Source organism: Scleropages formosus, chromosome 25 (assembly GCF_900964775.1).
Source record: "Scleropages formosus chromosome 25, fSclFor1.1, whole genome shotgun sequence".
NCBI lineage: Eukaryota > Metazoa > Chordata > Actinopteri > Osteoglossiformes > Osteoglossidae > Scleropages > Scleropages formosus.
The window spans coordinates 14,362,391-14,374,730 of record NC_041830.1 but is presented as its reverse complement, the minus strand read 5'-3'; the positions used below and the strand labels follow the sequence as shown (position 1 = coordinate 14,374,730).

The 12,340-nt window shown below is 45.4% G+C and overlaps 1 protein-coding gene across 37 annotated transcripts in view; it reads right to left on the bottom strand.

Annotated features, from left to right (window-relative positions):
- LOC108921597 (receptor-type tyrosine-protein phosphatase S-like) overlaps nt 1–12,340 on the bottom strand; it is a 182,902-nt gene that overhangs the window by 32,877 nt on the left and 137,685 nt on the right. For all 37 annotated transcript variants that reach the window (XM_029249118.1, XM_029249116.1, XM_029249122.1 and 34 more), the window contains 4 exons: nt 5,595–5,864; nt 4,834–5,415; nt 4,606–4,742; nt 4,161–4,305 (listed from right to left, as the gene is read on the bottom strand). In XM_029249118.1, coding sequence (XP_029104951.1) covers nt 4,161–4,305; nt 4,606–4,742; nt 4,834–5,415; nt 5,595–5,864 — 1,134 coding nt within the window. The remainder of the gene's footprint in view (nt 1–4,160; nt 4,306–4,605; nt 4,743–4,833; nt 5,416–5,594; nt 5,865–12,340) is intronic.

Below are 12,340 nucleotides of genomic sequence, written 5' to 3'. Positions count from 1 at the left end.
CCCCAAATTAATCAGCGAACTAATCGAGGCGAATTTTCCGGGAGGCACCTCCCCTCAGGAAGCACCACCCCACAGGGTAACAACCCTTGATCTACAGCTGCAGCTTAAGAACACACACTTAAACACACACAAGCCACAAAGAATGTTTTAAACGGAGCCTTTTTTAGTGCTGACTCCCTCCCGTCAGTTCCTGTCAGACTAATGGATAGGTCGTCCTGTGAATTCCCGGTGATGCAGCAACGTTACGGATGGGTCGCCCTCTTACCTGCCTGCCACTCACTTTGTGTGTCAGCTCTTGCAGCGACTATTCTATTCAGACTGCGTCAACACAAATATATTCAATATATCTCAGAACCTGAGGCAAAATCATCGAGTGGGTAAACTGCTAAACGGTGTGACTCGGAATGTGCCACTTTAATTTGAGGGCCGCCGCTGTTGGTGGACGGTGTCGGCTCCCAGGTGTGGTTCGGCCGTGCGGTAACCCTCGGCTGCGGTGAGGACTCCATACGGCTCATCGCTAAAGCGTGAAATGAATTATCCGCTATGAAATGGGATTCTTATCTGAAACTTCCACCCCTTCTTCGCCCTCTGTCTTCGGGGGAGGGGGCGTCTCAGTGTTGGGTGGACGCTCTGGACCGCCTTCAGAATGCGGGGCAACGTTGTCACTCAATTTGCTGGCCACCGCTGAGTGGCCGGCTGTGCTGTCATGCAGGGTCACTACTAACAAACTGGCAGCCCATGTTGGCCGGAAATTGAGGAGCTTAGGGGGCAAATGGGGAATTACGAGTCCAAATGGAGATGGTCACAGTTTACATGGTGAACTGAACCACAGGCACAGGAGAGTGCTGGGAAATGGATGCCTGTCAGAAAGTTCTGGTTAGTCCCATTGGCCTCCTCATCCTCCCACGGCCTGATCTGATAGAGCGCCCCCTATGACAGCAGCCGTGTCCTCTACAGGCCTTGTCACATCCCCTTGGCTGCACAGACACTTCATCGACATGTCTCAAAAGGCTTCGTTGCATAAAGAAGAAAGGTCAGACATCTGAGGACCAACATCTGCAGAAGTCCAGAGTGCCCAGTGAGCCACGTTGGACCCATACTGCCTTTCCTTGGGTTACATTACAGTCAAGAAGGTGTTTTTTTGAGGTTTCCACCATTGTCATTGATCTTCAGAAGTCAGAAAAATCCCTGCATCTTATGACCTCTTCTAAATGCAGGTGTCCTGGTACTGGAATCCTGCCATCATGTTTGTAGTGGATGTTGGGGGGGGGTGGGGATCACAATTGTGACAAATCATATCTTGCTAACTGGTCACCATATTCATAATGCTCCAGTTGTAACTGTTTTTCATAACAAGAGATTTATGAAGGGCCTTTAATCAAACGGCTTCAGCATACTGGACTTCCTGTGCAGAAACAGCCAACACTTACCTCCTGTGCAGCCATTAGACTCTTTTTAAAATTTTTTGGCTTTGTTTCCTTATTCTGACTCTTTTGACTGAGTGACTTTTCCTGACCTCATAACTGGCGCCATAATAACCCCACCGGTCGCTTCCAAGGGTACTTACTGTTACCTTTAGTTTAATGGATTTCTTAATGGATTTCTTTTACTATAGTGCTGCTCTGTGGCTCACTGTCACATCAGAGGTGGGAGACGGCCCATGGCGGAAGGCGCCTGCTCACATGATGCGAAGAGCATGAGACTTGAAAACCAAAAGAACGACCACCACGGAAATCATCAGTCCCCCCCAACCCCCTCCAAAAAAAAAAAAAAAAAACTAAGAAAATAAAGTAAAAATAAATTAAGGAAGCAGGGTGACGGCATGCCATTCCAGAGAGGGTGGCTATTGTTGTTGCGGTTCGAGGGTGAGAAGGAGTGAAAGAGGGGAAAAAATTTGTGAAAGAGGAGAGAGGCGTTTTCCGCCAAGAGGAGCGGTCAGCAACTGCCGCAACAACACAAGAAAGCAGAGCATGCACGCAGGTACACACGACAGGCATGGAGACGGACACGCACGGACGGCGGACACACTCGGGCACACACGGGACGCATGGGCAGACGAGGTTGCGCCGAAGCCCACAGGTGTGGTGGTGGGCCCAGATGCTCTGCCCATCCTGAGCTCATTGGTGGATCATGCAGCAGAACTGCTCTCGCTGGACTGCTCTGTGCTTGTCTACACACAGGATGATCGCAAAACCGGGGTGCAAAAAATGAGTCACTCCAATCTACCCCCCACCCCCCTTGTGTACAGCAACCATGAGTGGTTACATTGGCAGGAGCCCCCAAAACCCTTCCCACTGCCATGACTTTCCCTTGGTTATTCCCTTTTAAAGGGAGACTTTATTTCGGTGTGTATGGCAAACAGTGTGCCGATCATGGAGCAGGTGGACACCGACCTCTAAGCACAGACTACTGTGATACCCTCCAACAAGGAACTCAACTTGAATTGTTCCACTCACATATCAAACCATATGAATATAGATAAAGGCAACAGCTAACCAATGAGGTAATCATTATATCAATATTAATAATAAGCTTAGAAGAAACTGGGAACGGTGCTGTGAAAACTGGCCACTCAGCTACTAATGTGACTAATAGGTGCCTCAGTGGACACGTCATCTGCTTCCATTTCGCACCGATATCCCAGTTACTTAGTAATTTAATCTTTGCGGTCGGATGATGATTGACCCTTACGATGATAACCACTCTTCATGAAGTGGACCCACATAAATGTCCAAGTGGCACATGTTACAGCTGCAATTATCAAATTGGCATTACAAAAAATACCGCAATATGTTATGAATAATGGAACTACGTTTTGTGATGTACGTATTGAAAACGTGTTTTTGAAACATAAATGGTGAATGCTGACAGGGTAAGTTTGGGGATTTATGTTTTTCTCCTGGGGCATCATTACTGCCCAGGGGGTGAGATGAAGACTGGCTCTGAAACTTGAGTTCTTCCAATATCGCCAACTCATTACGCCAGCTGTGTGAGCACTTGGGAGGATGGGCCATGCCAGATGGGATTAACAACCCGCGGAAACGATCTCAAACCGAAAACCAGGCTGTCGTGACATCATTTCAGCAGTGAAAGTTCTCACTGCTGACACCTAAACAGCACAGCCAGATGCCGGGGTGAGGGTGTTGAGTTCCGATGTCCACCACGCGCCCGATCGCAGCTGCTCCCTGATCTGCCCCCCCACGACCCCCGATATAGGTGCCCCCGTGAGATTGGAAACTCATGGCAGTACCGGGGAGATGGCATTTCTAGTGTTCCAGTCAAAAGAAAAGCAGTGCTCTTGCTGTTGAAAGGAAATGAACAGAAGGAAAGGAAACAAACTGAAAATGAAAACAGCCTGCCGCTAGCGCCTGGAAACAAACTCGACACAGCATTTTTCAAAGAACACATCACATTACCCTTTTGCGACACAAGAGCTAATGTGGAAAAAAATTAAGCTAATTAATAAAAAGGGCCAGCATGGCTTATCAGAGGTTCGAAACACTTATCCCTGATGCACAGGCATGGGGCCTTAATCCATTAAACTAAACACAATGTGCACACCTTGTCACTGCAATTCATCATCCGCTAAATCCCTGCCTTCTTGCAAAAAAAAAAAAAAAAAAAAAAAAAAACAACAGTGTCAGTATGGTAAGCAATCAGTACATGTGTCCCCCAATAACCACCAACTCATCTGACATAAGTCAGCAACACCAGGAATACATGTCAATAGCAAATTACATAGACACGTATCAGACTTTCCTATGAAACGAGGATCTTACTTCAGGGTCAGCGGTGTTGTACTGCAATTAGACACTAAATTATGTGCATTAACACTAAATAGATTAATCATTTAGGTATATGTTTCCATCTCATTTACTTGCGGATTTTTTGGGCATTCCGTGTCTTTTGCATGTCTTAATGCAGGGCGGCAAAGAGAGAAAGGCATACGTCTGATAATGACATAAAGCTTTTCTTTGTTATGCTTACTGTTTGCAATGACCCAGTGATGACTGAGGAGCAGAGAAAGCCTAGAGAGAGAATGTCCAGTAGGACTGTGGACATGGTGGTGTTGTGCGCAACCCAACAGCGCTGCCCCTGGTGACCCCATTCAAGCCCCTTAGCTGTGAAAGAAAAGTGAAAAGGCGGAAGAGAGTACATACTGGCTTGGGAGGTTTTCTGGACAACCTCATTGCTGAAGGCCCCAATGCCTTTCTTGGAGACGGCGGCAAGAGAGAAGGAGTACTCCGTGTTCGCCCGCAGGCCCTCCACCACATAAGAAGAAGTGGGTTCCAGGCGTTTCTTCACCTGAGACAGGAAGTGACATCATTACACTCATCTCTGAACTCATTAGTGGACCATCAGACCAAATACTGTAACATTTTAGGAATGTGTTTGGAGAAGTACAGTACATTAAGACATTAGGCTAAAGTTAAAAACAGCTCAGTAAAAATGTCCAAAGTTAAGGAAGGCTGATTATGTAAAACTGGACAATAAAGATATGCTCGATGACAATCACAGCAATTATAATGTTTCAATAAAGTGCTTTAGCGCAACAGATCATCCACAGGTTCTGGCTTTACGAGATTCAGTGGTCAAAGGCCTTACCTGGTTGCCGGATTTCCCCTCTTTGTAGATGAGCTCATAATTGATGATGCCCTCCTTATCAAAGGCGGGCTCCCACGTGAGCTCAATACTTGTGTCTGATACCTTGCCCACCTGAAACTTTGCAGGCTGTCCAGGAACTAAAGCAGATTGCAGAGGAGCAGGGTCATCAGCAGACTGTCCCCAACAAATGACACGGAGAAGGAGAGAATCTAGGGGATGAACTCTTACCTCCTTGGAGCACCTTCACCTGGATGGGCTCAGAAAAGGGGCCATCACCTACAGAGGTGAAAGCCAGGACGCGCACCGTATACGTCTCAGATTGGGTGAGGCTCTGCACAGTGGTGATCACACTGTCCTGTACATTGTGGATCTGCCACTGGTTCATGGGCAATGATGGGTCCATGGTGTAATAGACACGGTAGCCCTTGATCTGACCGTTGGGTTCCTCTGGCTCATCCCAGCGTACCATCATGGTGTTCTGGGAGATGATCCGTGCTTGGACGTTCCGCGGTGGGCTGGCAGGTGCCTGCTCTGCTGTCCTTGCCTCTACGGGGTTGCTGGGAGGGCCTTGTCCAATGGCATTGAAAGCCGACACTCTGATTTCATATTCAGTGTTAGGGTACAATCCTCCAATGCTGTAACGGGTGGTAGTGATCCCATCCTTGGTCTCAAACTTGCTGTCAGGGGCCTTAGCACGGTACTGGATGATATAGTAAGACACTGGATCAGGGTTTCCTGAGTCCCAGGTAATAGTGACACTGGTCGCTGTGGTCTCTGTAACAATGGGGGTCCCTGGGGGCTTTGGGAGAGCTGGGATGGAGAAAGGAAGCGTTAAATAAGAACGGCTAAATTCTCTGGCAAGGAAGTTAAAGAGAGACAAATTTCAAATCAATGATGCCAAATGCTTCGCTCAACACAACAGTTAACTGCAGAACGGGAAGGTTTCATTCAACCGTCTAGTGCTGGTCAGTACAAATTAGTGAACTCACACTTGACAATGATCTGGGCCACGGCCTCGATGATGCCCAGGCTGCTCATGGCCACACAGGTGTAGTTGGCTGACTCGCGGACGCTATTCAGCTCGAGTACGTTGCGACCCACCGGCATCTCGTCCTCAGGTGTCAGGTCCTCCGAATTCAGCATCCACTTGACGTAGGGCATGGGCGAACCTACCGCCACGCAGGTGATGTTGACACTGCCACCCGGCATGATCTCGTGGTTGGTGGGCAGGATGGAGAAGCGTGGGGGTACGCGACGCACTGTAGCAGGGCGAGAAGGCAGAACACAAAGAGGTAACAAAACAAGCAGATGAAAATGAGACCTCATTTTTCCCAAAAATGATAACCTTGAGCTATATGACAGCAAACATTCAGTAAACAAAAATAAGAAAACAATGTTCAATGAAACTAAATCATGGTACAAAGCTAAACTGAAAGAAGTGACGTTAAACTGACGTTAAAGCAACGGTTCATGGCAAGGTTCCAATATTGGACCCATCACATCACAACTGAGTTCACAAAAATTTATTAGCAGTTTCTCATCTTTAAAAATTAACTATTAATTCCTTTTCATGCATAAACCTCACCACCCATGATTAAGTCAGCTATCCCGAGAATAACAAACGAAAAATGCCGCTTCAGCTTTGGCAAAATGTCTCCTAAACTCTACCTTATAAACCTCAAGTAGAGGCCAGAACAGGAAGTAGTGCATTTTGCCAAAATACATCGTATGGCACAATATGTGGCCTTCTTATGACACGGAGGCCTACATATTAAGTTTCCAACACACTGCGCTTCCCAGCTATGGCTAAAGATGAGAAACTCTAATGTGATTTTTGTGGTCTGAGGGCAGATCAACTGGAAGAAGCCTGTTTAGAGTCCGACACGGTTCCATTGATAGATGCAGCTATCGGTTTCACAGACATCATGCAAAGAAGGTTGAAAGAAATACGCAGATGATAGACAACAAAATCAGAGGTAAAAATTGAAACAGTAATGCATAAGAGGAATATAACTGAAGGATCGCTAGCATGCCCAGACAAAGATAGTTAGGGGGAAAAAAGGAGAGATGTGTTAGAGAGAGAGAGCAAAGAGGAGAGGAGGGGAACAGGGACAAGGGTAAACCACTGTAAAATACTGCATTTGCTTTTATTTTTCTTTCTTCCAAGTCAATGTGACCCAGTGTGACCCAATGTGACATAAACACATTGTCACATGGCAGCCCTGGCAGGAGTAACACAAAATACATGTACAGAGAATAATCACTAATTAAAAAAGTGATTAATTAATTAATAGCTAGTGGTTATAGTGATAGAGGAGTAATTGCAAATATCAAAGTAAATAAAGCGGAAGCAGGATAAACCACAAAATTAAAGAGTTTGGAGAGAATAAAATGCTAGAACTACAGGAGGTTTTTGCATCACCGTCGCAGAGACGCGGATGCAGCTACCAAATCTACACAGAGGAGTAAAGACGGTCAGGGATGCGATGAATGAAGTGGAAGCAGGTGGTGCCAGGCTGTCTGTGGCCTGGGAGGCAACTGACTGGCTGTTGGACCCTTCAGTCCTCTGAGATGTTCTTGGTTTCCCCAATAGAAAACACTTGCAGTATAAGTGGTTAAACTGCTATTAGAGATTTTTGAAATTTGGTTCAAAGCTGCAGTTTTACCCAATTGAAGAAGAGAACACGGCCTGTGCTTGGATCACGCAGATCTGAGAACCTGGCCAACGGCTGAGTGGCTGATGGTTTGGTAAGTCGTTTGAAAGTCTGTTGTTTGGTTCCCGCGTGTAGATGAGTGTCTACAGAGGTGATGGAGTGAGGGATGAGGGTGGTTATGTGGGCAGGTGTGACGTTACTGATTGCTTGGGTTTGAGTGACAGTCTACAGACTTCATGACCTCACGAAAAACCGCAGGATAACAAAGGATGGGTTGGGACAGAGACAGACGGACAGCAGGTGGACAGAACAGAGACGAAAGACCAGATGAGCGCACAGGGGAAAACAAGACCAGGGCAGCAAGACAGCAGACCGGAGCACAAGGACGGACGGACGGACCTGGGGTGGGGGAAGGGGCTTGAAGACATAGGGAGGTAAGAAGGGAGGGGCGGGTCAAGTAAAGGAAGAGGTGGAGAGTGGGAAGAGAAAGGAAGCAAAGTGGGACTCTGGTCAAACTAAAGAAAACAAAAAAGCTCGGTCCTCAGTGGGCCAGCTGTCTTGCAAACGGGGCTTGAAATCCGAGATCTACACCCACCCAACCTCGCCTCATGGGGACGGAAAAACATCTTTCACATAAGAGTAGCTCAAACAACACGGATTTCTTTAGCGCACCAAGAGAATTGGGTTATATTAAGCGATATGTTTTAACTGCGTGCTTCAAAACCATAAAGCCTTCTTATATTTCATTTACTCTTGGTTTTTAGCAACCTCATCAAACATGTACCTTCACAGTGAACACACTATGTGCAGCTAGAGCACATGTAGTCTAATGAGCAAATAAAAGTTAATGGACCTTCCTCAGGTTTCTATTTGCTACCACCCAATTCTACAGCAAGAGACCCTTTTCTTAAAGCAACAGTGAGACAGTAGTGAGCATTAAAACACAATGCTTTGTTTCAAAAATTAAAAAAAGCAAAACATGTTTACCCTGCCTAACATGAGTGAAAGGGCAGTTCATTCATTCACAAAAACATGCATGGGTGTGTATTTCCTCCAGCGAATGCAGTAACACAGAGACTGGCGGGCGACTTGGACACGTGAGGCATATATCTAACACAAGTGATCTGAGCTCATCCAAGCATGCCATTCTCAGGCTCAAGTCAACAAAGAAGCTTGAGAAAATACAGTGGGGAAAAAAATGGAGTATTCATGGTGTACGCCATACCATGATGCACATGTCTTTTCCTGTTACAGTATCTTTTCCCCCTTTTATTTTTCATGTATCACATCAAAACATGAGCCATGCTAGGAAAACCTTTAGGTCCTCAAGAAAGCGGGATTTAAAGATGGACAGACTGTAATGCAACAATGGCTGTAAAAACAACTTGGAGTTCAGAATGCAGGAGTCGGCCCGCTATCAGTTTAACTTCAGTTCTGTGGAGGGTCAAAGGGCAATGGGTGGGGCCATGAGTTTCAAAGACTGCACTGAGGAATGTCCTTCTTCATCCAATGACTAAAGGAGCAGGTCTAGACTGGCCCAGCCCATCCTACAGGTTTCTGTCCAGACACAAGTCAATTTGCACTGCATCTGAAGCCCTGAGAAACTGTAACAAGCTCTAAATTTGTAAACAGTATGTTTTACACAAGCCCATAGAGGCTACTCTCACTTCCATACATGAGAGGAATAATTGTACACCAAGTAATCAGCAGAATCGCCACACACAGTTGATATACATATATGGATGCACTATGATGTACAGGCTATACCGCTACAGAAAGGGTGGCGACCACCATATGGATAAAACCTGAGTGTCAAGAACCCAACCTATATGGACCAAGTCCCCTTTCACAGATCAACAATTCAAAACAGTAATGCCTGCCTCCGTGCCCCCAAAAATGCAAGATAGACTAACAACCAAACTAAGGGTGGCAGTAAATCCCATTTCAAGCCCCGGTACAGAATTGGGCGTCTCAGTGACCTTTGCCAGCCCAGGAGTGAAGCGATTTGAGGAGAGCGACAGATCACTGCGGTAACTCTACAGGTGGTAAAGGTGTGTCAAAGCGAAGGACAGAGGGCAGTGGGCAAAAGGCAGGGGGCGACTGTTATCGGCCGTTTTGGTAACGCAGCCAGGACGGATGTCTGCCCTGCCAAATGAAGGGGACGGGGGTTGGTAGCCAAAAATAATGTGCAGCCTTTAGTGTTGCTCTGAAGCAGAGATTACACCCCTCTTTAACTCCTAAGAAACAGGTGTGGTACAAGGAGACCTCCCCCCTCCACGTAAAGAGCTTTGGGGGGGCTTGGTGGAATAGACCGCAGAAAGCAGTTTCAGCTGGAGATCGACACGAGCATTTAAAAATAAATGTCCGCACTACAGCCAATTAGATTTGCCTTGTGAGATTTAACAATCACTGGAATCAGGGACTGGAGTAGGTTGTTACTTTCTTCATACTGATGGCGAACGGATGACGCCAGCGTGTTTCAGTCCTTTATCACCAATACATTTGAATCTGCTATTCATCGCTGGCTTTGAACACAAATGACTAGGCGGGAAAGAAGCACCCCTGTCTGGGGTCATGGTCAGAAGTTTGCATATTATTAGAAGCCAAACTATTTGTATGCAAATTTTAGACGAGTTCATAAAACTGAGGTCGGTATTCCAGCTCATGACTCAAGAGGTTGGAGGGGTTCGATTTCATTTCAGTTGTGTCCAGATAGATAGGGAAAGGTGTAATCTAGCTTTTGTTTTGCCACGCACAAACACACAGCAGGATCATGCAAGCAGATGGCAAACAAAGCATGCAGAAATTGAGGTTCAGAAAAAATTTGGTTATACACAGTGAAGCAGCAGCCTAGCAGCCCTCTACGCAATTGACTCACAAAAATGCACGAAACGTTCTGTACGGAGGATATTTTCACCGGTGGAGACTCCCAGTCTGAGTGGGGTGCCTCATGAATATCACAAGAAACACTCATCTAATATCAAAAGAAATACTGCATATACAATATACATAGCAGCTGACTTTTCTATTGATCCCATGGTTTTAGAGCAAAGATAAAGCCAACATTCTTGTCGGCAACGAAACCCATCTTCAACGGAAAAGGATGCAACACGGCTGATTGAACATTAAAAAAAAAAGGCGTTACTTCTGGAGACAGGTGGCTTACATATAGTGTTTGTTTAGCTTTTCAAGCTAATTATACTAAACAATTAGCTTCGGAAGGCGCATGCTAACGGTTAGTTTTGACAGACCGTGCTAGCCTGGAGACTTTCAGAGCCCATTAACAATCCTATACCGAGTCCCATGTCAGCAAAACCATTTTATGGAAATGGCAGGAAAGACTGCAGCCCTTCTACAACTCAGCAGTAATTTGCTTCAGCTATTCAAGATGCCGAAATGCCTGAGACTGGAGAAAAATTTTGGATCGACAGATAGCGTTAGCACAAATGCAGAGCGGATGGATGAAGACCTGCCAATCAAATGATGGCCCTCAGAGGGAGGCAGGAGATGCCAACATTAACAAACCCCAACCCCTCTTGGCCTTGAAGCTCCACCCATTTGGAAAGGCTCTGCGTTGCTATAGAGATGTGTGTCTCAGAATGGCGACACAAACGAGCGAGTCCTGACTGGCTGCCATCTTATATGGACTGACATAAGCAGTTTAAAGAGGGGAAGTGTGTGAACTCACATAACAGGAAGTAATAAAGGATCAAATAAGACCGTTGGATAGATAAGAGCATGGAGTTTTTTCCTAAAATCAGAGCTAGCTACCTGCATACATTAAATGGAAAATGTATGAACATGCCGAGGCATAAAATTTCACACTGACTCGATCCCCATGTCAATTTACCACAAAGACCAAATAGGCTGTAAAATGTAATATAGCAGCATTTATGAAATAAATAAGAAACAGCACTCAGGAGCCTAACGGGACCCAAACCCCTGCCATCTACCTAAAACTATGATTTGGGCCTCGCTTAATTTGGCATTTCCATTTTTAAAAACTGCTGATAAGAGTTTATCATAAAGAAATTTCAGACAAACTAGTTTCTTTTGGCAGATCTGAGAGGGGTTATTACTTGCTTCACATAAATGTCAAAATCAATTCAGATGCACAGCGTCCTAATGGAAGCGAATGAATAATAGAGCAGTGGCAAAAACCACTGTCTGCTGGAAGAGAAGAGCAGACAGGATACAGAGCAAACCCATTTCTTTCGGAGTGGGCAAACCCATCGGGCCGTCGCTCCCTCGGGAGATTGAGAAAAGAAGCGAACCGGTGCTGATCAACACGGCTATGCGAATGCAAAATTACCAGATGCACTCAAGCCCTGTTGGACCTTATCCGCCACAATGGATTGTAGTAAAGGGATGACAAGAATGCTGAAATAAGATTTACTATACGTAATTTTTGTATTTGTATTTTTTTGTGAGTCAAATGGTAGCATGATTGAAAAATAAGCAAAACTAAAAGAGCCACAAGGGAGCAACAGTGCCACTGCAGGGGCATATACCGAGTGTACACAAAACTGAACAGACCTGGAACACACACAAACATGACCACAAACACGCCGAAAAGAATCAACTGAGGAAAAAATAACGCACCATAAACAAATAATTCAAGACGACAATAAAAGCTTAACGTAAGATGGGGGGATGAGAGAAACAAAGGAAAAGGGAGACGACACCCAGAGGAATTCCGTTCAGGCATGCAAGCGCAGTTACATTCTCCCATCATGCATCAGGTCTGTTATTTTTCAAGAGCAGGGTTTCCATGGCAACGGGTGCAGAGAAGTCTTTGGAGCAGAAGCCGTACCAGAGGATGCAAACCAGAGAGGGCCCCACAATGCAAAGTTAAAACGTAAAGGAAACACCCGAGTAGAGCACGTTTTCCATCCACTGATTTCCCAGAAAATAAAATTGTAAATAAATGTTATATTTCTGAATTTATCTTGTTTGCTTCTCGTTTAGTATAAGTATGCACATATCTAAATCTTCCCTTTGTAATAACTCTAAAAATAGATTATTCATTTATTTATAAGTTGTTTTATTTTTTTTTTTTTAATGTGGGACTAAAAAAAGTA